This window comes from Lissotriton vulgaris, chromosome 2_1 (genome assembly GCF_964263255.1).
Source record: "Lissotriton vulgaris chromosome 2_1, aLisVul1.2, whole genome shotgun sequence".
Taxonomy (NCBI): domain Eukaryota; kingdom Metazoa; phylum Chordata; class Amphibia; order Caudata; family Salamandridae; genus Lissotriton; species Lissotriton vulgaris.
Genome location: NC_141687.1, coordinates 2,076,523,594 through 2,076,549,893, shown reverse-complemented (window position 1 = coordinate 2,076,549,893; position 26,300 = coordinate 2,076,523,594). Strand labels below are relative to the sequence as shown.

Below are 26,300 nucleotides of genomic sequence, written 5' to 3'. Positions count from 1 at the left end.
TGCATGACTAGCTGGTCTGACCAAGGTTTTCCTTTGCATTCTGGGATTTGTAGTCCTGGTTTTACATACTGCCAATCCTATAATGTTAAGAAAAACTTATGCTTGATATGACTACATATAATAATTTTTAAAACTTGTCTATACTCAGAATTTCTAACCACATAATCAAAAGGCACACTGTATATCAATGCAAAACGTGTTTTTATGAGGCGCAAACTGGTAATTTGGAAAATGGCTCTCATACTATAATAATAACTTTTTTTTAAGAGGGCTTCATACCGCACTTTTACCATAGTTAGAGTGCACAAAACAGGGCCATCTGTGAAATTAATTTTCTTACCTGGGCATGACTGTCTTCAATACTAATTATAGCGTTATTCTAAGTGTAACATCAAAGTCAATGAAATTTCACACAAAACACGATTTTATTTTTCAAATGTCACACATAAGTCCAATGAAAAATTGGCAGCTATGATCAAGCAGCCAGAAGACTCAAGAAGAAGCAGAATTTACAGGCACTTAAAGACTCAATGTTTGCCAAACCACCTATGATCATGAACTAGGAGTTGCGCAGGAGACTGCCTGGAGTGGACCTCACCTGGAGGCCATGAGAAGGCCCCAAAGAAGAGCAAATGATTAGAAAACGTAACCAAAGGTTGGAGTTCTCCCTGATGCTGAGCAAGCAGAAAAACATCTCATCATGACTCTCACAATTGTGTAACAGATGCAGCAATTGGGGAGAGCCAAGGGATGTACCTTCAGATGCCACTGCCACGTTACAGCCTGAGAGAAGTATTCCAAGACGATTGGAGGAAGGGGTGGCCTCATAGAGGCACCCTCCATTTCCTCTAAGGGCAAAAGGTATAAAAGGAATGACGGCCACTGAGGATTTGATAAGTGGTAATGGTGATGAACTCAAACATCCTGACTTGCCCATTATTACAGCCTATATATATTTTTTAGGTCAAGCCTTGCAGCACGCATGCGCTGTCTGCAAGACCTGCTGTAAGGACTACGTAGAGGGAAATGCTGCCTGCTACTTACCATTGGACCACTCGTAGGTCGCACTTCTTTTCTGCCTCGGCAGTTGTTCAGGTAGCCCATACGTCAGTTCAGGTCAAAGCTTAGGAGCCAACCACAGTCTCCTTATGCTTACTTTCTTCATGTTTTCTTTAGAGAACTTTTTTTTTTAAACATTGCAGCTTAATTCTTGATCACAGCACCCTTTTCACTGGCCACCGAACTATAACTTTTATTTTACTCTGCTGCCGTTCAGCGCAGTGGTACCTCAATATTTGGCTGCAAGTTTTGCAAACCTACCACACTCCAGGACATGCTTTCGCGATGCACTATTGACAAGGAAGAATCTTTTAAATTTGTGAGCAAAAAAGGTTAGACATAGTAAAACATCATCCAGGTGCATTACACTTCAGTGTGTCTCGGACTGATCCTGGGCAGGGGTCATCGCTGTCGCTTAGGAACAGAGCAAGTTTTTTTTGTGGATGGTTTCAGTTTCGAGTTAGTTAACCCTTTGGGCTCCATATTTAATTCGAGCCTAGGCAGCTAGAAGGGATCTGCAGCCAAATATAGAGGTCCATTAGGATGGCAGACGGACAAAGTCCGTCCGCCATCCTGTCGGGCCGGTACCGTCCGCCACAAGGGCGGAGGAACTGTGCCCCCAATTAGGATGCACCCGCCACAGTGGCGGGTGCATCTTGCATTTTTCACATTGCGGTGGACGTGCTTAAAGCACCGGCTGCCGCAATGTGAAAAATGCTTGTTGTGCGTTTCACAGCACAACATGACAGGCACCGCGCGGTGCCTGCCATGTTGTGCTGTGAAACGCAGGGGGGTACCATAGGTACTCCCCATGTGCACCCCCACCACCCCTTCACCCTGGGGCCCGCAACGGGCCCCCAAAGCAGGAACCGTATGCCTTTTCGTGGCGGCATTGCCGCCACGGAAAGGCATTCCTCCCAGGCCATCCTAATACGGCTGGAGGTGTCTGATAGACACCGCCACCATATCAGGCCTTTTCCGCCGCGGTCGCAAGGCGACGCGGCGGGAAAGCGGCAGACGGTCTTCCCCTCCGACACGGTCCCCCCACCATTGTAATATGGCGGGGAGAAGAAAGGTGGCGGACGGGCAAGGATGGCGGACGGATCGCCACCGCCTGCATGGCTGTGGCGATCCGTCCGCCATCCTAATGGACCCCATAGTTCCTCACCAGTCGTCACCCTTTCCCAGCCACCAGTATCTCCTCCTCCCAACGGCCACAAAACAACGACTTCGACATGAAGTTGTCAGCAAAGCTTGCTGCAGTAAACTACATGGAATCTTAAGTTCGCACATTGAAATTCTGACAGGGTAGTTAGTGTTTGCCTTCAATCTTTCTGGTACTAAAAAAATACTATCGCCGAGTGCGCTGGTACTGGTGGTAACACCGGGTGGATAAGTGCGTGAGTGGTTACAGCCAGCAGCTGCATGGAAGCTGTGGAGTGAGACCTCATTCACACGCCAGCAGGAAAACCTCAGGTGCAAGGCCTGGAGCCACCAGCAGAACCAGAGCTCAGATGTGCAGGCGAAACCGGAATCACAGTACACTAGAACGAAGAAATGATCCAGAGGGGCTGGGACCGCAAAGGGAAGCCGAGCATCCCTCGACCACCACCCCCCCCGGCCTACAGGGCTTTGGCGCCGGTAGCCTGGTTGCTTTGGCCGTTGCCAGTCAGGAGAGGAGACCGTGGGAGCATGGAAGCGAGAACTGTCTGGGAAAAAGAAAGGAGGACCTGGGCATTCCGCTAAGGCACTCACATGAAGTCTCCCTTAGCGGCAGTGGGAGTGAACTGAGTGTTATCCCAACACTGTCTCTTAGTGTCAGGTTTTAAACTGACCCTGCTGTACTTGGGTTTATCTTGGACCATGACCGTCCCTTCTAAAATCAGTGTAATCGTTCTGGTTTCTGTTTTTCACACCGGGCTACAAAGAGGATTTAGGAAGAGAGGCAGGTTTAGAGCATAATGCACACTTTTCCTCTTCGGGATTAACTCTTTTGTGGCCTGCCTCTTTTTAGTAGAAAGTAGGTTGGAGTTGGAGTGTTAGAGGTTGTAGTGCAAGGGATGTGGCTTAACGGCTAGGGTGGCCAACTTTGAAGCTGGGAAACCTGGTTGTAGTCTTGGGGTGTTCTTAAACATCCTGTGATTCTGGGCAAATTACTTAATCCTACCCATGCCTAAAAATGAATATGTCTGTCTGTATAATGGAACTGGTGCTCATGTTAAGCGCTCTGGTATCTTCAGACCCAGTTTGTGCAATATGAAAGTGCAAAAAAATATAAACGATAACACAACGTTTGGCAGATAGGGGAAGCGTCTCCCACCATTACTGCACTCTTTATTTATTTATTTATTTTTTTAACTGGGTAATATAGCAAACTGAAGGCACATGGGTTAGTTACAACGGTAGTTTGTTTTTACTGTAAAACCGGGACTTTTAAGAGGTTTTGTTTGTTTCATATTAGTTTTGGCACTTTTTTTATGTGGGGTTGGACTTTTAAGTAAGTGAGCGGTGTGCTCAACAGCACCCACCGAGTGAGCAGAGAGTTTCTGAGGGCCGAACAGAGAAGTGACTTGCCTGACACTTTATCATCAAACATTATTCTAATGCTTGACGGTTACAGGCAGTAGGCATACTGCAACAGCACTTCGATAACCTGTAGGAAGGTCACTCATCAGGCGTCTGCTTGTTAAATAATTGGGAAGAGGTCTTGCATCCCCAATCCCTCTTACAATGTTCTACCGATCCGCTGACTTCCCAAGATCAATGCCTGCTGTCGTACTAACCAATCACGTGCCCATTCCCTCCCAGATAGTAGGTAGTGCATGGTTACTGACAATGACTTCACCTAAGATTGCCATCCTGACTGGTGATGCAGAATCTTTCCTGCCACAGACCCACTCCGCCCATTGCCTTATGGTTGTCAGCAATTTCATTTTGTTACTCTTTGTCACAATACATTCAGCGCATTCCTAACCCCTGACATTGGACCATTTGTTTTAAATTACTACCACCATTGTGTATTCATTTAGTTATGTAGTTGTTTGAGTTATTTTGTGTATTGCCTGAACTCTAAATTGCCATGTTAAAGGACCAGAGGAGAAATGTAGGGGTTAGGGGGTAGGTAGATGAAGGATTCCAGATGGTCCACAAATAGACCACAGAAATGTGAAACAAAATATTTCATGCTATATACTTCGGGCCCTAGCAAGAGTAGCAAGGAGTTTGGAGAAGGAGATATTAGAGCTAGAATTACTAATCTCGGCCAGTGTCTCCTCTCGCAGCAGTGGACATGATGAATAGAAGTCCGCAACACGAAAAACAAGCATTTGCAATGCAGTAGGTCTCGCAATTGTGAGATTTTGAGCTTTTGGCATTGTAAATGACAATGCCTTTTATTTGTGTTTAAAAAACCTGTAATAATAAAAGGCTTTGTCATTTACAATACCAATAGGTCAAAGTTTCTAAAGTGCGAGATATATTGCATTGCAAATGCTAGTTTTTTTTCTGAATGCTTGTCCCCGAAGCAAGGCTACAGAACCACTGACTAAAGAAGGGAATGCAACAGGACCGTTCCCACAGTTCTGTCAGTAATCAAAAGCCTCGAAAGTTTGGTTAATTTCTTTGAAAGTACTTGTGCTGGAAAATCCTGAGGAACAATTGATATTAGTAAGATTAAACCATTAAAGGAAAGCTGTGTAAACCTGTCCTCAGATGTTGACCTTTCCTCTGACATTTTACATTGAGGAACATCTTACAATTTGCAAGACTTGTGCTATGGCGATCCAATGTGCAGTCTGCAGGACAGTGAGTAAGCATTGCTCAGCTAATTAACTATCAGCATAGAATACTTATTGGATGGATGGATTTTGTCGTTCTGGGATTTTATCAGAAAACAAAAAAATATTGACTAGCGGCAATAATTAATGCAGAAGTTTAAATAATTGTTACTTGTAAAAAAACATAAATGTTAATATGTATTTCTGTTTTACCTTGAAACAGGAATTATTTTGGTTGCCATTAATCCCTACAAAGAGTTGCCAATCTATGGAGATGCCATTATCCATGCGTACAGTGGTCAAAATATGGGTGATATGGATCCACATATATTTGCTGTGGCAGAGGAGGCGTACAAGCAAATGGCAAGGTAAATAAAGACAATATTGCAGAATGTTTATTTTGCTCCAAATACAGGGCGCATTTTAATTAGACGCTGGTAGATCACTGCAGTATGCCACATAAAATAATAAATCAGAACAATCATTCGAACAAATTAGGGTGAATTATCAAATATACGAGGTGCAATCCTTTTGAATTCAACGTCTTCTACAATTATGAATTTAAGCAAGGCGTGAAAGAGGTGCTCAAACGATATTAACAACAAATCCAGTGAAACTATTAAGTATTAGATAGAAAGAACCTGTAGTATAACCATAGATTCCATAAAACTGTCTGACTGCTTGCCTGGAATTGACAGACTGCAATACCCACAAGGCATGCTTCCCTGTTTCTCTTCTTTCACCTCGTTGAATGATGGTAAACTCCCTACATGATGTCTTAACTAAACAAAAGTAGATGGACTTGCCTAAATACTGGCTGTTGATTTGTTCATGATCAGTAACTTCTTGGATAACTTTTCATTGAATTGCACTATATTGTGTTATATTGCAGTTGTATTTATAAATTGCTTCATACTGCTGATGATTTGCCCAAGTGCACTAGCAGATGGGTTGCATGCTACAGCACGAGGGAGTGCTTGGCTTGCTGAATGTTGAACTATAGTGTGACCTATATGGGGAGTGTTTTGCTATTGTGTTTGTATGACCAAAGTGATGCGCTATCCTGTTATAGCTCACTGCACCTTGGCATGTACTCATTCAAGAGGAGTGAAAGATGAATTGTGTGCACAATACATTCATTTATTATTGGACCGGAGAGTGTAAATCTCTACAGAATCCAGCCAGGCATCATTGACAAAGGCTGTTTAAGGTCCACACAGGAGCAAAATAGGAGCTGCCCACAGTGTGCACTGAGTATAGGTAGCCAGAATAAGTATTCTATAGGCGGAACACAGGAGCCGTCCATAGCCACTGACTACTTGCAGGCAACAAAAGTAATTCGTCTGAGGAGTCAATCTGGGCAAGCGGATGACATGAAACTAATAGATATCTAGTTTTTCCATAGTTATAGTGTTGAGAGCATAGTAATGTTTTGGAAGGAAAAAAATTATTAGGTTAGGTGAATTGATGGAAAAAGGAGTTTAATGGAGACTACGACTGAGAGTAGTGTCAAGAAGCAGTTGTTCTAGCTGTATGCTCTACCTGGCCTGAACTGGGACAAACACCACAAGATGTCCCCCTAACCTCGTTGCCATTAACTTAATAGTCTCAATAGCAGTTGTGAGCATGTGATTCCCATATTCTTTTATTAAAGCATTGTATGGCGCATGAAATGAAGATTAGAGTGAGTGTGACTATTTCAAAATGATGTAAACCATTGGTTTTGCTTTTTCGATAAGGTGTGACCAAAGAATGCTTAGTGTAAGTTAAGGTTGGCCGGATACATTTCCAATTTTCAGAATTTTCATATAAGCTAAATTTACGTGGAACTAAGGGGATCTCAGTTACATACACAATGGTTATCCTGAAAATGTTGCATGTGCCTGGTTCCACAAGTTCTACATTAGATACGCCAAGTTAAAGAAAGACCTTTACTGAAAACTCTCACATCAAATAATTATTTAGTTTGGCCTTTTATGCACTTTGTCATATATTCTGAAAAAAATTGCTTATTGGCTCCATTTGACAATTTAACTGAGATCCATTGTACTCGGGGCCCCTTTCGAAAAATGCTTGTATCATGTTTAAGAGGCATTTGTTTTACTATTTCTGTGTACATGCGTTCCTCTTGCAGCTTCCCATTTGGTTTCCAGAACATATCTAGATGGAGAATAGGAATGCAATGAAAGAGATTCCCTTCCTGAATCACTCTTTTTTAGAATTAGCACAACAATGTGAGATAACTAGACTGGAGTCCAGCTGCACCTGGACATGTATCACATGAACTATTGTTTACACTTAACGGACCCCAGATAGCTTTATCCACTGGGAACTGTTGTACATTAAAGCATTTCAAAGACCTCTGGGATGACCATGCCTCAAAAACTCCCTATATAATAGAGGGATTTATTTTTTAAATGGTGTCTTTCTCAATTTAATATGCACATATTTGGTACTTAACCCAACCATTTTTACAAAAACCTCTAATATCCACAGCTGACAGTTACATGCTATATTTATGATCTAAGAAAATATTTTTTTAAACAATAAATGACGTCTATTATAGTACTGTGACATTTACTTGGGCAGGCTGGAAGCCATTATGAACAATTTCTGTAATTTACTCTGTTAGCTAACACAGGCATATTTTTTTACATTCAGTAATATTGTGATGACTCTACAGTTCAAAATATGCTTCAGCCATTGAGCATTACCATTCAGGAAAGTCAAAGTGATACTAAGGTTTTCGTTGACAATCAATGGAATGGCCATTTCAAAAACTAACAGCATAATTTAGGATTTGGCAGAGTGGGAGGAATGCCATAAACCAGCAGTCCTCCCACCTCACCAAATCTGTAGTTTCCTCATTCTAGTGTCAGGTTAACCACTTAGTTAACATCAACGGAGCCTTCTCTGATTTCTCAGATGGTAACCCAACAGTTTGTCTGCCACAGGACCAATGGATCATAGAGGTGTTTGCCCTGCCCTATAAGGCCTATGTCAGATTTAAGATGCACATGCTACAGAAGCAGGGGTGGATTATGTGTGTTGATCAGCTTAAGTTGACTATTTAGGTATGTTAGATCAGAATGCATAGTAGCCTAAGTATGTTGAGTATAGTTGCTTAGATATGGTAAGTTAGGTATAGCAGGTGTATTGAAATGGAATTTACATTTGAAACCACCCAGTTTTGTAGAGCTTGGACCTTGAGTATTCATACCTACAGTTTTGGATCCCCTGGTTGAGTCTCATTTACTATAATGTTCATGGTAAATGGTGTTGAACTGTAACCTCCATTGACCACCTTTTGCTTTAGGGTCCGCTGCTGTAGTCACCTGGGTTCTGCTTCTCTGAGCAGGTTGAATGTGAAGATATACACTCAAGCAACCTGAGAAAAGAAGAGTGTTGTCAGACTGAGGCTTGTGTCTGCACATAGGTAGCGCTGTGACAGATGGGGCCTGGAGTAAATCATTTAATTGTAAACCAAAAGGGACTTTCCATTCTAATTTGAATATGGTATTACATGTGTGCAATGCTTAACTCTGCCCTCAATGTGTAAATTCTACTTTTACTGTAAGTGTTGCTGCATTGTTCATAATTTAGTGGGCCTGGATTGCCATATGAGGTCAATTTTGACTTATAAGTATTAGGCCACATACTTTACATTTTTGCATTTTTTGTGTTTTGAATGGCGTTGTTGTGTAGGTTAACTACTCTGCTGCACCGACTAGCAGATCAGATGGCCCTTGCGACAGTATTCCGATTCCATGAGGATTAAGAATCTTCTGCTGGAAGAGGGGACTGGCATTTAAATCTTCACAGCCATCATCCAGTGCTTACTTGCTAATCTACTGGTAGAATGCTCCCAAGCCTCAACAATAGGAGGGCCCAGTCTTGTGTGTATGCTTCCCAGCCTGTAGGTCTCTTAGAAGTGCTTGAGAGGGCATGCAGTGCAGGCCAAGGTTAGCACAGAATTGCTCAGAGGGAGATGTCCTCAGTTTTGGTGACACTGTGATTTATAATCCTCTCCGGAATCCAGCCCAGTTATTGGATGAGTAGTGGGCTAGTTCCTTCTAGAGACACTACGTGGGGTAGGGATGATGTGACTCCGCCAATGACAAGAAATTACAGCTTAATGTTTAAGCTCCTGCAAAAGCTCAGGAAGTAGAGCAGGAGCATGTAAAATTAGGAGGAGGACTGTCCTAGCTGACAATCTCCTCCCAGGAATCTGAAGATTCTTCAATTGTACTCCGGTCTTTGTAGACCGTCTCAGTTGCGGATCACATGAGCTCCTCGACTCCTTCTCGGGACAAGTAGATAGTGGATAATGGAGGGGATCACCTGCTACCCCAGAAGATATTAGGCATATATTTAATAGAGAGAAGTCACAGATGTTTTCTGTAATAGGAAAAATACAGGGATATTACTATTTTCAAGGCTCTGGCTCTTTGGTGCTTAAATTGTCGAATTGTACAAAGTAGATTTAGGGGCTACTTAACCCCTGTGACAGTTCAATTCAATTCATAATTAGCTTTATTCGGTTGAAGCAAACAATCATAAAAGCACACAAATTATACATGACAAGCTAAAAACAATTCATTAGAGGTCAGTATCCATTTAAAACACGTAGATCTGATTTCATACAAAAAAAGTGTACATTATAATGCTCCTCTTACTAGGTACAATAAATAAAAACAGCTAGACAAAAAGTGCATAAGTTTGGCATAAGGCCGGATGTAAACAATTAACACATAGCAGCTATTAGGGACTATAGACATTATCGTTATGGGGGCAGTAAACACGTTATACATTTACACCATTAGCAATTAAAAACTAATACAAAACGGGCGCAATCCCAATATAATAAACAACCAGTTTTACTGTAATATGGTTACATTAATAAAAACCAAGTAATACATGCAATATAAAGTGCAAAGTGCTTAAAACAACCTGTCCACCTCAAGCATTATAGAAATTAAAATACATTAAAACACCATACTCTTCCTGGCCTTAATTGAACTGAGAATAAATGTAACAGTAAAGAAACAGATCCCAGGTTCTTCAAAAGCAAGTAATAGGGACATAGCAGCTTTTATGGTCTTGGCCTCATATTTTTTAAAAAAGTGGTTTAAGAAACGCAATTTTAAAAGGCAAAAACAAGTCACATAAAAGTAGAAAGTGCATGGTGCTCTGCTTTGTGGTCCCATCACAAGGACATGGGAAAGACGAATGCTTTTTCATTATAGGAAACGCAACCAGATGGTGCACTACGCCTAGCCTCATTCTAGTTAGAACAAAGGTGGGAGGATCTATTAACCCTTTCCATGCTCATGACGAGCTCAGCTCGTCATGATGCACAGTTGAGCTGTGCTGATGACGAGCTGAGCTCGTCATGAACAGTGGGGAATCTGAGATCCCAGCACCGGGGGGGAAAATGCACAGCAGCGATGTGGTTAACAAAGGAAAGGTACCCTTGGAAACCCAGCGTATCAGTATACATATGGTAAAACTGGTATGTGTTCTGTTTCCTAACTATTTCCTTCCTCTTTTCAATCCTATGGGACAGGAAAGTTCTTTTCAACTCCTGTTTGGACAGTGGTGGTAAATCATTAAGATTTCCCAAAATCGATCTATCAAATATGTCACCATAGGATTTAATTAAATAGCTGAGCCAGGATATCTTTGTTCCGTTATCCAAACTCAAACAGTCATTAATAATGGCCTTTGTAAAAAAAGTCTCCTCCTTAGACCATATTAATCTCCATAGCTGCAATGGTCTCATGGCAATTAAGTCCATCAAATAGTTAAGGCCAACTTCACCATGGATGCTGATGCTGGAAGACATAAAAGCTTCTTTAAAAAAGTATTCTCTTCCAATTGTAAATTCCCACTAGGTTGGGGGCTCCAAATCCCCGCCCCATAAAGTGCGACCGATGTGCATCTGGCTTTATAAATGTCAATCATATCTTTAATCCGCCGGTCCCCTAAATTAATGGCAAATTTAAAAACGCAGTTTATGCTCTTTCTAAGTTTAACCTGAACATGTGACCTCTCATAGTTCCATTCCCCATCTGACGAAAAGAAGATTCCTAGATAACACAAGGTCTCCACATTTTGTATTTTGTTACCTTCGATGGAGAATGGTTTCAGGCTTTTATATTTCGAGCCGCACACCATTGTAAAGGTTTTAGACTTGTTTATCAACAACATCCCCTTGTTGATAAAGGAGGCGAACCCATTAATTAACTTCTGGAGGCCCCACCGGTGTTCTGGATAACAACACAGCGTCGTCTGCATAAAGCAGAACTGGTGCCTCCTTGCCTTCCACTAAAGGAGAATCCGCCTGGATCATTTTAAGGGCTGCATCCACTTCGTTAATAAATAAAGTAAAAAGCAATGGGGCCAACACACAGCCTTGGCGGATACCACGTTTTACTTTAAAATTGGGGGTACATTCTCCCTAGTGGCCGTACCGAACTTTAGTTGTTGGATTTTCAAACAGTCTAGCTTAAAAATAAATAATAGGTTTGGGTGCACCAAGGTTAAGTAAAACAGGCCATAAAACACCATGATTCACCAAATCAAATGCGCTGCTTAAATCTACAAAACATAAAAAAAGCCGGCCCTGTTTGGATTTGGTATATTTCCCTATTAAAAGCTCCAGAATAATGCTCTGTTTTAATGTACCTGAGCCTTTTTTTAAAACCATATTGGGATTGAGCCAAAATATTATTATCCAATACCCACTCCTCCCATCTTATCAATAGGACTCTACTCATTATTTTGACCGAGGTGTCAAGTAAGGGGATGGGTCGGTAATTTTTTGCTTCTGATTTTTCTCCCTTTTTATAAATAGGGATATTGACCGATTCCCCCCATGAGGAGGGACAACCCTGAGTTACTGCGGCATTAAAAACCCTAGTAAGTATCGGCCCCCATAATTCTGATATAGATTTAAATACGTCTATAGGGACACCATCGGCACCTGGTGCTTTCTCACCCTTGCTGTTGCTTATACCTATCATTACTTCATACAGGGTAATATCTAGCTGGATAATAGGCCAATTGCTTAGGGTAGATAATTCTAACAATGGAATTTTGCTCGGGTTAGACATGCTAGAAAAGTAGTCCACCCATTCTTCGCAGCTCACATGAGCCATAAGTTCTGGGACTGTTTCACTTTTAAGGAGTTTGCAATTCACCGTGTCCCAGAACAATTTATTGTTAGAGGTTGCTGCAGCAAGAGTAAGATTATCCCACTCCTCCTGTTGTAACTCCTTCTTTCATCGTTTTAAGTTGGAATTATATTCAATTCTGAGGCCGTGGACTACTGCGCTATCCCTTGGTTTATTCGATAGTGCTAATTTCAGAATATTCAAGGAGACCGTGCAGGAATGATCAAACCAACCCCTTGCCTGTTTTAGTTTCTTAGATGTGGCCACAGTAAAACCTTTGCTCAGCATAGTGACTCCAGTCACGTGATCAAACGCCTATTGACCTCTTTGACTTTGTTCTATTCCTATGTTTTAAAAATGTACTTTTCATGATTATACAAATCTATAATCGAATAAAAGTTGATGAAATGGCCACAGTAAAACGTTTAGAAATACGTTTGTTGATCGTGGTAAAGTTGGCCAGGATCTCTGTTGGTTCGGTCCTTACCATTAAACTATCTGTTATTTCATTACCACAGGCCTGTACAATTTTTTTAGAAAGTTCTGCTGAATTTGCTCCCTTCCATTTAATTCTAGTACCATTAGTGCGTATCGGGTCAATATTATTTACAACAGTACACAGTTCAACAGTCTTATTCCCCCATAGGTGCAGTCCCGTTATGATTGTTGAATTGTCCATGAGTGATCATAATCCAATCTATGGGGTGGTACATACGTTCACAATATTAGCAGAGACGATTGCATGGTCTATACCGCTCTCTGATGACCTTCTTGTGAAAGTCAGGATCGCCTTCCCATTCCCATCTTTAGCACATTGCAGGATATCCAGATCAAATTCTATCATAACTGTGTTTAAGGTGTTGCCATAAGTGATATGGGGGAAATGTAAATAATCATTACCTTCATCAGTTTGAAGCCCACAGACTTTTGTTATCGACAATGGACAAATAGACACATTAAAATCACCCAACCACACAATGTTCAGGTTAGATAAATCCATATCTACCACTTTTTCTAGTTCCCGACTTAATTCTATAACTATGCTGTGGCGGGTGGAGTTAAATATATTATTATAAAAGTTAATCAATAATACATCCCGACCAACCCTATGATGTAACCAAAGTAACTGTGTAAGATGCCCTACGGTAATACTTTTCTTGACTTTCACTGGGAGATTATTTTTCAATAGAGTTAACAGGCCCCCCTTGGCTCTACCAGATGAGGAAGGTATTGCTGGCAGATTATAGGCAATATACCCCTCAATATGAACATCTACAGTACTCCATGTTTCTTGTAAACACACTATATCGTGTGAACCAATAAATTACTTCCATCCCAGCAGGTTGGTCTTATTCGCTAGTCCTGCGATGTTCCATGTAACAATGGAATAGCCTTCCCCTTGATGGTATACTGTGGAGTTAATTCCTGTGCTCGGCTGGTCACCCATAATACCGTTGCTAACTACCTCCCAATAATCTTCAGACCGTATACTAGAGGGAGTGTGTACTACTAATACCGGCCCATTACTCCCTTCCGCCTTAGCCCCCTTTCCTTCCTTAATTATCTCTCCTTTATTTCCCTGCACTACGTTAATGTTTGATGGCCTACTAAACATTGTAGGCACATCAGGGACTTTGGGATACCGGTGCCTAGATGGAATAATCATATCAGAGGGCCTGGGGTCTAATCCCCCCCCTCCCCCCTTCTCGACATACTGAGTCCAGTCAGTCGTTACAATCTAAAGTACTTAGTGCACGGAATCTATTCGATATTGGGAGGACAGGATGGATTTCTGGGTTAGCTGTTAGGTTAGATCTACTTAATTGAGAGATCCTGCCCCCTAAAAAAGAGTTGCCAAGCTGTCTGTTAAAATAACCAAGGGGGTAGAGCGAAGCTGAACGTTCTATATGAGAACTATACGCAGCTCTCTCAAGGGACGTTTGTGCCCAGGATGGGTTCTTAAAATTGATAATTATACAGTCCCCTTGCAGGGTTTTTCTAGAAGGGCCTATCCTCTTCACTCATCTTGTTAATAGGTTTTGGTCTGCATGGCCCACAGGGCAATCACAGTGTCGGTGTAGCCAATGTATCACCTTATTCTTCAGAGTACTATGACTTTCCTTTTGCTCCTCCCCAAGCGATGGTACATTGACCATAACTGCCACATATGGGCTGCAGTTGGGCGGTAAGTTAATCTCTGCCTGCTCTATCGGACCCTTAGATTTACTCAGGTCTTGAGGTGGGTTTTTATTTACGACCACATCCCCTCTAGCAGGTTGTAAGGAGCTACTCTATGGACCTGTCTGTAAAGCCCCGCTGGTGATCAGATTATCACTAACCCTAGGGGCTAAGGTTGTATGATTACTATGCCCAACTACACCAACATCCCTATTTAGAAGATTTGATTTAGCCATAGCACTGGTTGGTTTAGGGGCTAGCTCCGACATTTGTATTTGAATTAGGTTACCCGTCCCTTGGGGGTCGGTTCCATTTTTCCTGGATGGACCATTAGCAGCTTTCAAAATGGTACCCAACTTCATAACCTCTGCACTTAAAGTGTCTAACTTATCAACCAAAGGTTTAAGCATAGATTCCATTTTTTGGGTTATTGTTAAAATAATAGAATTAGCTAGTTCATCTGGCATCACATTAGGGGCACAGGTTTTCTCAGGGGCCTTATTTTGATTGTGGTTTGAGGGCCCTTTTCTATATTCACCTATATTCCAGGATTTAGTCCGGTCTTTCCTACAGTTTCTTCTTCTTTTCGGAGTTGGGGGCCTACTAAGATTTGGTGATTGTGGTTGTTCATCTAACAAAGGTACGTCCTGTAAATGTGTAGAGAACTCTTGATTATCCAGTGAAGTAGAGGTAATTTGTTGTGGGTTTAACAGGATAACATCTGCCTCCAGGGCCGGGGTATTCTCAAGCCCATGGCCTGTCCCAAGAGAAAGGTGATGTTCTGCCCTAGTAATTTCGACATTAATAGCACTCACTAGCTTGACCAAATAATCGTCGATGGTAGGACCATGGCTAACCTTGTTTTTGGGTGTCTTCTGTAATTTACGTTTTGACATTTCCACAGAATGTTACCACAATGAGACCTGGTTAAAGCCCCCTAACACCCGAACTAATGGTTAGGATACTTACTACTCAAGGGCATAAATGTCAGTAATGTTTATAATAACAGCAGTGCAACACCAATAAAGATCTAGAACCTCATTCTAAGTACTTAAAAAAAGGTATAAGTATTAGTTTTAACATAAATTGCAGGAAGCACTATACTAATACCAAGGGCGATCTATTATACAGTTATTTCAAGAATGAAACAGCCCTGTATCAGTCAAACTCACAAACGCTATAACTTGGTAGCGTCACCCGCTATTTCAGTTAGGACCATCTTCCATATTCAGTCAGTCAATTTTCTTTATTCGATTATTAAAAATCATAAAAGAACGAGCATTATTACATAGCAACATTTCATCAGAACACAAGTTAATACATAATTATAACAGACAATCAATATTTAAAAAACATTAAAATCGCAATGTACAAAATGAATCACACGAAAATGTTAAAAATATTAAAAAGAGACTATTTAAAAGACAAGACGTTTAGAATCAATGAAATAAAAAGGGAAGTCAATTTTCAGGAGTAAGGTGCCTAATTCTTGTGCGGTGCTTATTTATGCGTGCTCCTGCGACTAAAAAGCTAGCAACATGAGAAGCTACTCTTACATTGGGAAGGAGTTGCAAAAACATCAGGGCTGGTTTTACCTGAATAAAGCCTTGATTACACAGGATTGGAAGCAAATATCTTTTTCTAATCTCAGTATAATGACCGCAGAACATGGTAAAGTGAATCGTGTCCTGGGTGGAAAAGTGATCACAATCACATGGTTCAGCATTATCGGGTCTATTCCAAGTTTTAAAATTGCCCAGAATGAAGTGGATCAAATCAAAACGGAATCTCGTTAGAAGGAAACGATGGTATGGTTTAGTTACCAGGAAAAGGTATGGTTCCATTCCTGGAACAGATGTCAACAAACAGTGTTTCCTTACCATGGTTTTTTTTTAACTTTATGGCTTCCCTCTCCATGACATATAAGTTTGTCAGGGTATTTTTAACTATTTTGAGATCTTCCTGTCTTATCAAGTCTGGAGATGAGAAAAGCTCCGGTCGGCCGGCTAAAGTTAACTGCGTTTGTACGTATTTTAACCAAGGGATGTTTTGGGCTCTATCCAGGGCTAACTAATCTTTTAAGATAATGTGATTTAATGTGAGCTCCTGGTTAAGCCAAGTTTTCATCCATCCAGTGACTGGGGCTAGTTTTAAAATGTCAGTTATATAGCCCAATCCTAGCTCTGTGTGTAATGCATAGGTGGAAGTTGATTGGGGGACTGAAAGCAGAGATCTCAGAAATTTGTTTTCTACTTTCTGGATTTTGTTATGATTAGTGTACCCCCAAATAACAGAGCCGTACTGGGCAACAGACAAACATTTTGCTTTATAGACCTTAATAATGCTTTCCATGGGACGGGCACCTAGTTTTTTAGCAAAACCAAGCAACCCTGCTGCCGCTCTTGCAACAGCATTGCTTTTAACGGAATGCTGGGGGCCCCAAGTGCCCTTTTCATCAAAGGTCACCCCTAAATATGGGAAAGATGGGACTCTCCTGACCTCTTTCCCTGCACAAAAAAATGTTTTCGACTTTCTTTTCCTGCCTGCGGCTCCTGCAATTATTACATGAGATTTCTCTGTGTTGGTTTTCATGTCCAACGAGGTCATGAAGTCCCCAAAAAATGAAAGGAGTTTATTTAGTGCCACTCCGGAACGTGCCAAAAGAACTGCATCGTCCGCGTACAGGAGGATAGGTGTCTTTGTCTCACCTGCACGCGGAATATCGGTGTGGGATGCTGCCAAGACTACCTCAAGATCGTTTATATAGAGAGTAAAGAGTAGGGGGGCAAGGATACACCCTTGCCTAACCCCCCTCTCTGACTTGAAGTGGCAAGTGCATCTTCCTTCCCTAGTCACTCTGACCGAGGTCATAAGGTCCCTATGTAGCTCAGCCAGGTATCCAACCAAAGGGGGGTCGATGCCCATGGTCGAAAGGATCCTCCACAGCCTTGACCTGTTGACCAGGTCAAAGGCTGATGAGAGGTCCATGAAGGCCATGTACAGAGAACCCCCCTTGGCGATTACGTATTTATTTATGATTAGTTCTAGGTTTAGGCACTGGTCTAAGGTTCCTCTTTTGGCTCTAAAGCCGTATTGTGCGTTTGATAGGACGCCCTTCCCTTCTAAAAGCTGAGTCAGTCTTCCTAAAAGGACTCTTCCCAGGATTTTAACACTAGAATCAATGAGGGAAATTGGCCTATAACAGGCCGGATCTGTCCTCTGTCCTTTTTTGAAGATCGGTACTATCGTGGACTTGGCCCAGCTAGTAGGAAAAATGAGATCCCTTGTAGCATTAAAAATGTTTGTGAGAATCTTGGTGCTTAGTTCAGGAGCACTCTTAAAGAAGTCTGCGGGGACCCCATCGGGCCCCGGTGCCTTTTATAGAGTGTGTCATTGATTGCTTTTTTCACCTCCTCTAAACTAAAGGGAGAGATGGTAGTTGTTGGTTGTGTGAGTGACATCTCGCAGTCTGGGATAGTATCAGTACAGCTATAGATGTTACTGAAATGTGTCACCCACTGTTCGTCTGGTATAATACAATCTGCTCTCTGATTGTCTAGTCCTGCGAAGTATGGGTGGTTTATTATTGCCCAAAATTTGGCGCTATCTCTCTGTATATCAGGCAACAATAAATCACTCCAGGCCTCATTTTTTATCTCGGTTTTCCTCTCCCTGATAGCATGACTGTATTGTTTCCTCAGTGATGCTATCTGCTCTTTATCTCTAGGTTTGTTTTTAGAGCCTTTAGGAGGATTGAGTGAGCCTTGGAGCAGTTTGAGTCAAACCATCTGGGGCCCCTGAGCCTATTAGGCTTTGTCTTTACGGTCAGGTCTAAATTGACCTGACGGCATATAACATTGACAGCCTCAATCATGGTGGCACCAGAATTCTTATTATCCAGACAAATGGCAACCTCCCCCTCAACTATAGCCAGAGTTTCCTGTAAAAAGGTGTTTGGGGTTACTTGATCCCATTTCAGTCTGCGATTCTGATCTCTTGGGACTAATTCAGTCGCGCATAAAGCATCAATCTTCCTTTTTCGCAAGACTCCCTGAGATATAGTCTCTAGAATCACAGGGTTGTGGTCGCTAAAAACTGTGGTTTCTACCTTATAGTTAATAGCTTCAGGCAGAATACTTGAAGATAAAAAGATATAATCTATAATTGTGCCTGTGTCATTGCCCACGTATGTTGGTAACCTTGGGCCTATAGAGCAACTACAAGATTCATAAAGGTTAAAAGTAGCTAAGAGCAATTCCAAAGCTTCCCCGCGTGATGTGTGTTCAAAATGCGGTGGAGAGGAATAGGGGGAAAATTCCTCGTGTTCCACGTGGCAATCCGCATGGCATGGGTGAATGTTAAAGTCTCCCATGAGGATCACCTCATACCCATGGGCACTATTCTCACTGTGGGTGGACAGGAATTCCTCTAGAGTTACCAAATGCTCGTTAGGGGTTTGACTGACAGGGGAATTATAAAAATTAACAAGTAATATAGGCTGGGAGTTTGGTGTAGTTAATTCAACCGCTAAACAATTTTTTGAGTTAAATTTAATATGTCTTGGCTTTCCTTGAATATCTAATGAGATGTATATAGCCAAGCCCCCCTTTGCCCTTCCTGCTTTACTAGAATCTGCAGGTACAATAAAGTGGGAAAAGCCGTCCAGAGCCAGTCTGTCTGATGTTTCTCATGTTTCTTGAAAGGCAAGGACGTCGTAGGATCTAATTATGTCCAGCCAGTTCTTGTCATTATATTTGGCTCTGAGACCAGCAATATTCCAGCTCATAATTCTACAAACCCTAATACCTGCAGAATTCTGAACTAATGAACTAAGAGCAGGCTGAGGACCCTCACCATTACTGTCTTGTCTTGGGGAGAGTCAATCGTTTTGGTCCATGAAGGATACCGGGGCAAAGCGATTGAATAACTGAAGGGGTTGTGCAACAGGGTTATGCTGTACTGAGTGATAATGGTGAGCTGCTACATTATACCTTGAGTCCTGACCCCATCTGAGGTTCGAATCCCAATTGCTGTCCCACCCTGGCGCAGGGGTCCTTGGGTAAGTGACATTCTGCTGTTCACCATAGAAAAACTTTAGGGTTAGGGGAACAACAGTACCCCGTCTGCGTTGGGGAGGGAATAAGTTAGCAAGAATGTTGGGAAGGGCATCTTGAGTTGAGAAACTCACTGCCACGCAGTCCCCTTTGAACTTTTTCGGGCAGTTTCCCAACCAGGGGACCCTAGTTGCTGACTTGATTACACTTGCCAGATGGTGCTTTCCCCCTGGTGCTAGCCGCATATTACTGGTTAGCCAGTGTAAGGCCTTGCTATTGAGAGAAGTGGGGCTTTCCACTGTTCCCCCTTCCAGAAGAGGGACATTTGCTAGAACTAAAACCACAGGTGTGGCTTCAACTATGAATTGTAGGGGGTCCGTTAAGTGAGCTTGTACTGGGGGGATATTGACTGAAGGGGTTATATCTGTTGGAATGTTAACTGATAAAGGACCCTCATTATTAACAGTCAGTGTTGGTAGATGAGATGGTGAATTCTCCTCAGGTAGCTGGTTTCCTACGCCTTCACCTACAGCATCTCCAACAACATTTCCCCCTGTGTTATTACTCAAGTATGTAACTAGCGTGGTTATATTTTCTACCCCACCTGCAACCCTAGTATGAAGTCCACCCAACTTCTTGACCTCCGCTTGCAGTTTATCAATTTCTGATATTAGAGGTTTAATAATAGTGTTGATTTTTATCTCAAGGAAATCAGCAATTTTTTCAAAAAAAGCATCCTCAAAAGTGTAATTTGATTTGTCCTCAACATTATTCACTTGCTTAGATTTTGGGGTAATAGCCCTCTTCCGTCTTGTCCCTGAACGTAACCCGCCCCGCTTTGGTGGATTTTTGGTGCATAGTCGTCTTGGCCTGGCAGCATGCCCTATAGGCGACTGCTCGTCCGCTGAGAGGCGAGTCTGTTTCTCTTGTTCGGAATCAGTGTCAATGACAGAGTCGCCCTCAGCCTCTGCATTGGGTCCCTCAGAGGCCGGGGCTACGTTAACAGATGTGCCAGTTGTTCCTTGGGAAATAGGGCCGCTAGTGAGGGCCACGCAATGAGCTTCTTGCAGTATGGTGTCATCAATCAAAATAGATGCGGAAGGGGACAGACATCGTAAATCAGGGGATTGGCTCAACTCCAGAGACTCTCTCCTCTGCATGTTAATTTTTTTAACAGTCTGAACAAGGTAATTGTCAATAGTGTTTAGCGGGACTTCCTCAGATTTTTTGGGCATGTTTACAAAATACACGCAAACTCAGTGTTGTGCAAACAAAGTGGCAAGTAGCAAAATCTTAAAGCAGCAAGTCTTACTTGAAGAATTTGAAGAATGGATCACACAAGTATTTCCTGCAGCGTTTCTGGCCCTGCTCCTGCCTCCTCCTGCCGATGAGGGCCATAGAGGGCCCGCCCTTTGCCCGGGCTTAGCCCCGGGCGTCCCGCGACGCGGGGGTTTGTCCGGCTTTATGGCGCCCTCGGCGCTGTCTCTGCATGTCACAAACGCGCCGCCGCGAGGCCTGCCGGGTGTTGTGGTTCCCGGAGCGGCGGCGCGGGACTTAGAGGCAAAGTGACTCTCGGCGGTGGCGGCTTCTCCTGCACGGTGTCCCAATCGGCGTGGCCAAGGTGAGTGGTCTCCCCCGCTCTGCCGGGGTTTGTCCGGCTTTATGGCGCCCTCGGCGCTGTCACTGCACGTCACAAACGCGCCGCCGCGAGGCCTGCCGGGTGTTGTGGTTCCCGGAGCGGCGGCGCGGGTCTTAGAGGCAAAGTGACTCTCGGCGGTGGCGGCTTCTCCTGCACGGTGTCCCAATCGGCGTGGCCAAGGTGAGTGGTCTCCCCCGCTCTGCCGGGGTTTGTCCGGCTTTATGGCGCCCTCGGCGCTGTCTCTGCACGTCACAAACGCGCCGCCGCGAGGCCTGCCGGGTGTTGTGGTTCCCGGAGCGGCGGCGCGGGACTTAGAGGCAAAGTGACTCTCGGCGGTGGCGGCTTCTCCTGCACGGTGTCCCAATCGGCGTGGCCAAGGTGAGTGGTCTCATCCGCTCTGCCGGGGTTTGTCAGGCTTTATGGCGCCCTCGGCGCTGTCACTGCACGTCACAAACGCGCCGCCGCGAGGCCTGCCGGGTGTTGTGGTTCCCGGAGCGGCGGCGCGGGTCTTAGAGGCAAAGTGACTCTCGGCGGTGGTGGCTTCTCCTGCACGGTGTCCCAATCGGCGTGGCCAAGGTGAGTGGTCTCCCCCGCTCTGCCGGGGTTTGTCCGGCTTTATGGCGCCCTCGGCGCTGTCACTGCACGTCACAAACGCGCCGCCGCGAGGCCTGCCGGGTGTTGTGGTTCCCGGAGCGGCGGCGCGGGTCTTAGAGGCAAAGTGACTCTCGGCGGTGGCGGCTTCTCCTGCACGGTGTCCCAATCGGCGTGGCCAAGGTGAGTGGTCTCCCCCGCTCTGCCGGGGTTTGTCCGGCTTTATGGCGCCCTCGGCGCTGTCTCTGCACGTCACAAACGCGCCGCCGCGAGGCCTGCCGGGTGTTGTGGTTCCCGGAGCGGCGGCGCGGGACTTAGAGGCAAAGTGACTCTCGGCGGTGGCGGCTTCTCCTGCACGGTGTCCCAATCGGCGTGGCCAAGGTGAGTGGTCTCCCCCGCTCTGCCGGGGTTTGTCCGGCTTTATGGCGCCCTCGGCGCTGTCACTGCACGTCACAAACGCGCCGCCGCGAGGCCTGCCGGGTGTTGTGGTTCCCGGAGCGGCGGCGCGGGTCTTAGAGGCAAAGTGACTCTCGGCGGTGGTGGCTTCTCCTGCACGGTGTCCCAATCGGCGTGGCCAAGGTGAGTGGTCTCCCCCGCTCTGCCGGGGTTTGTCCGGCTTTATGGCGCCCTCGGCGCTGTCTCTGCACGTCACAAACGCGCCGCCGCGAGGCCTGCCGGGTGTTGTGGTTCCCGGAGCGGCGGCGCGGGACTTAGAGGCAAAGTGACTCTCGGCGGTGGCGGCTTCTCCTGCACGGTGTCCCAATCGGCGTGGCCAAGGTGAGTGGTCTCCCCTGCTCTGCCGGGGTTTGTCCGGTTTTATGGCGCCCTCGGCGCTGTCACTGCACGTCACAAACGCGCCGCCGCGAGGCCTGCCGGGTGTTGTGGTTCCCGGAGCGGCGGCGCGGGTCTTAGAGGCAAAGTGACTCTCGGCGGTGGTGGCTTCTCCTGCACGGTGTCCCAATCGGCGTGGCCAAGGTGAGTGGTCTCCCCCGCTCTGCCGGGGCTTGTCCGGCTTTATGGCGCCCTCGGCGCTGTCTCTGCACGTCACAAACGCGCCGCCGCGAGGCCTGCCGGGTGTTGTGGTTCCCGGAGCGGCGGCACCGGTCTTAGAGGCAAAGTGACTCTCGGCGGTGGCGACTTCTCCTGCACGGTGTCCCAATCGGCGTGGCCAAGGTGAGTGGTCTCCATATTCAAAGTCACCTGGGTGTCCTGTAAGATAAGGGGTCAATAGGGTGGCCCAGCCCTGCCGCGATGAATTTAAATGTCTCTGTCGCCTTCGAGTGATGCGCTCAGACTGCCCTGCTCAATGCCTGCTGGGGGTTGTAGTACTAGGCAGAGCGGCGTGTGGGTGCTTGGTCAGCCGTTCTCCTCACGGCGAGAATTAAAGAGCCTGGGCCTGCTGCAATGGTGGTTGGTGAAGCAGCCGTTCCCCTCACGGCGTCGGTGAGTGCTTCACTCTCTTGATGATGATCACCCTCAGCAGGGGATTGGCTGATGACAGAGCCTTGTGGTAGCTATCGTCATTGTTGATTAGCAGCAGGTCCCCATGGATGTCTGTATACCCCAGAAGAATATCTACGCAGAGAATCTGATGCACAGTCTGGACCAACTGGTAGAAGTCCTGGAAGCACCCTGTGCTCGACCTCCTCAGAGTGAATCGGCGGAATTCTGCTTCAAACTGGTCGGCCCCGTTGGTTCCGTCTGCCCCGTGCATCCTGGCCTCTGGAAGGGCTGGGGGACAAGGCTGGTGCAGGCTGCACGACACGGCTGGGTGCCAAGGCTGGCGCAGGCAGCACAGGGTGCACAGGGCACTGAAGGGTGCGGTTTGCCCCAGTATTGGAACTTTCATAGATTTTCATGCTTTGTATCATTTCCCGTCGTCGGAATGGGAGCCTCGGTAGTATAAAAATCATAGAAACAAAAGAGAAACACAGACCTAGGCCTCATCTTATTTTGTATCCTATCACTCTCTTTGTGTAAAAGAGACCAAACTTTTGCCAGGACCAATCAGAGCAGCCTCACCCCATAGAACCTTCCTGACAGAGCTCAGAGCCTATTCAGGTCCTGTGCCTCTTGTGGGAAAAAACGACTTTTTGTGGAAGATAAGCATGACAACTGTATTTATTGCTTATACCCGGACCACAAGGCCACAGACTGCAAGATCTGCAGAACCTTCTCTACCAAGACTCTCCGTGACAGAGAGGATCGACTTTTGACCTGGCTTCAAAAGATGAGGACTCTGGAGGAGTTGCTTTCTTCAGATGAAGAGGAGTCCACATCTTTAGCGTCCTCTCACAAGTCCAAGAAAAGGGGTAGGTCTCCCCCTGGTTCTTCTTCTTCAGTTGAGCCCCCTCTTAAGGCCCCTCACAAGATCTCTGATAGGTCTGAGAGGGCTGGCCCCCTTCAATCTCCTCACGGAAGTGAAAAGGAGAGGCAGGGACAGGCTACTGGATCGGCTACAGCCTCAAAGGACAAAAAGGAGGTTTCCATTAATTCTCCTCCGTCCAAAAAAGAAAAGACCGGTGACAAGCACTCTTCTGTCACTCCTGGAACTGGTCTGGAGAAAAAACAGCATCCGTCGACGACGAAAACGTCAGGTACGTCGACGACAACCTCTTCTGTGAAAGTTCCCGCTGTTTCCTTGGCTCCGTCGACGGGCTCGTCGTCGGTAGCTATCTCCACGTCGACGTCTTCGTCGTCATTCAAGGTTCCAGGTTCGTCAACGATTGCTTCTTCCATGTCGACGACGATGATGAGCTCCGGTAAGGTGCTGTTGACGGGCTCGTCGGCGACGAAAACTACGTCGACGACCACGACAACTTCGACGTCGACGCTGAAGGTTATGACGACGAGTTCGTCTACGAAACCGTCGACGATCTTCCCGTCGACGACCAAGACCTCGTCGACAAGGACGGCTGTACTGTCGACGACTGCTGCTCCGTCGTCGACAGCTCCGACGACGAGACAGTCGACGGGTCAAAAAATGCATTTCCCACTGCAGAAGATGAAAATTACGCCGGAAATGACGTCTCCACGACGAGTGTCGTTGCATCCACCGAATATGCTCCTGGATGATGAGTCGAAGGAAGAGGAGGATGAGTTTAGCCATTATGGGGACGCCTACAGTCACTCAGACTTGCATGTAAAACTGCAGGACACTGACACAGAGGAATATTTCGAACACGCAGGAAAGCAACAGTCGCACTATGTTTCACAAGAGCGACGTCCCACTGGTTTAGGACAGGACATGGTGGCCATGCCCGCCTCTCTGATCTCTGAACTTCAGCTGATGTTGCAGGACTATAGAAACAGGTTCCCGTCTGAACCTTCAACGCAGTCTGCGCAACCTCCGCCTCAGGGGTTACCACAGGCACAATCAGTTACTGGTCAGCCTCCTTCGCCGGTGGTGCCACATTTCCCACCTCAGGTTATACCTCTGGTCCGATCTCGGACACCGGATCCAGAACCAACCACTCCTGTCCAGCAGGATACCTCTTCGGACGATGATGCTGTTCAAGTGGATCCCTTGTCTGATCCCTTACAGGATCCAGATCTGGATCAGGGTGACAGTGGGCTGCAAGATCCAGACGCCACTGGTCGTGATACTTCTATATCCCCTCCTGTGCACATAGGGTGGTTCCATAACCTGATGGAGAGGGCGTCAAAGAGGTTTGGACTGCCGGTTACGAGAGAGGAGTCTGAGTGCTTCCTCTATGACTTCAAGGAGCAATACAGGAGATCTGTCAAGTCCATTCCGATAATCGAACTCGTGTGGGAGGAAGGCATGAAGATCATGCAGAATCCAGCCACTGTTATCCCGGTACTTCCCAGACTGGAAAAGAAGTATAAGGCTCCGGAGGGCAGCCCAGCTTGTCTTCTTGGACAGCCGAAGCCTGATTCGGTGATCTCTCAGGCCGCCCAAAGCAAGTCAAAAAATCTGACGGCACCATTGACTACGCCTCCGGACAAGGACGGTAGACGTCTGGATAACATGGGGAAGAGGTTTTCTTCCATGGCCAGCTTGTTGGTTAGAGCAGCGAATTCTCTCACCATTCTAGGCAGATACGATTGCCAGATGTGGTGTGACATGGCACCGTTTGTGGAACAATTGCTTGACGCGACAAGGGATGAGGCCAAGAGAGTGCTGATGGAGTGAGAAAAATCCTCCTCCGAAGTTATCGACTGTGCGATGGACATTGCTTCCACTGCCTTTCGGGCCTTAGCGGGGTCAGCAGTGCTACGTCGCCAAGGCTGGCTGAGAGCCACCTGGTTTCGTCAAGAGGTCCAACATAAGATCCTGGACCTCCCATTTGATGGAGAGATGCTTTTCGGTAAGCATGTTGATGATGCCCTGCAGAACATAAAGAAAGATATCGACACGGCGAAGTCACTGGGATCTCTCAACTGCCGTAAGGTCCCATTTAAAGGAGTTTGTGGCAGAGGTTTCTCTTCGTATAGAGGCAACGCCCAACAGAGATATTCCTCGCAATCGTCCCAGTCTTATAAGACCCAGTACTCCAATCAACGGCAGGGACAATCGGCTTCTTACTCTCGCTAAACTATGCGAGGACGTCAGAACCGTCAAGGACGTGACATCGCCAAGCGGCAATAGCGGCCTCCTGGCTCTACCTGCTGTTCCTACCCTCCCAGTCACATCGGTGGGGGGCAAGATATCTTTTTGTCTGAACAGCTGGAGGTGTATTACATCGGACCAGTGGGTCCTGAATATTGTACAGAGTGGCCATACGTTGGAATTCCAAGATCTTCCTCCAACAAGAGCTCCGGGCGCCATCCGCACAAAACATCTGGGACTGCTCCATCTAGAAGC

At 45.6% G+C, this 26,300-nt stretch overlaps 1 protein-coding gene across 2 annotated transcripts in view; it reads left to right on the top strand.

The window, feature by feature from the left end:
- MYO5C (myosin VC) overlaps positions 1-26,300 on the top strand; it is a 971,652-nt gene that overhangs the window by 220,817 nt on the left and 724,535 nt on the right. For both annotated transcript variants that reach the window (XM_086958305.1, XM_086958306.1), the window contains exon 4: positions 5,059-5,203. In XM_086958305.1, coding sequence (XP_086814431.1) covers positions 5,059-5,203 — 145 coding nt within the window. The remainder of the gene's footprint in view (positions 1-5,058; positions 5,204-26,300) is intronic.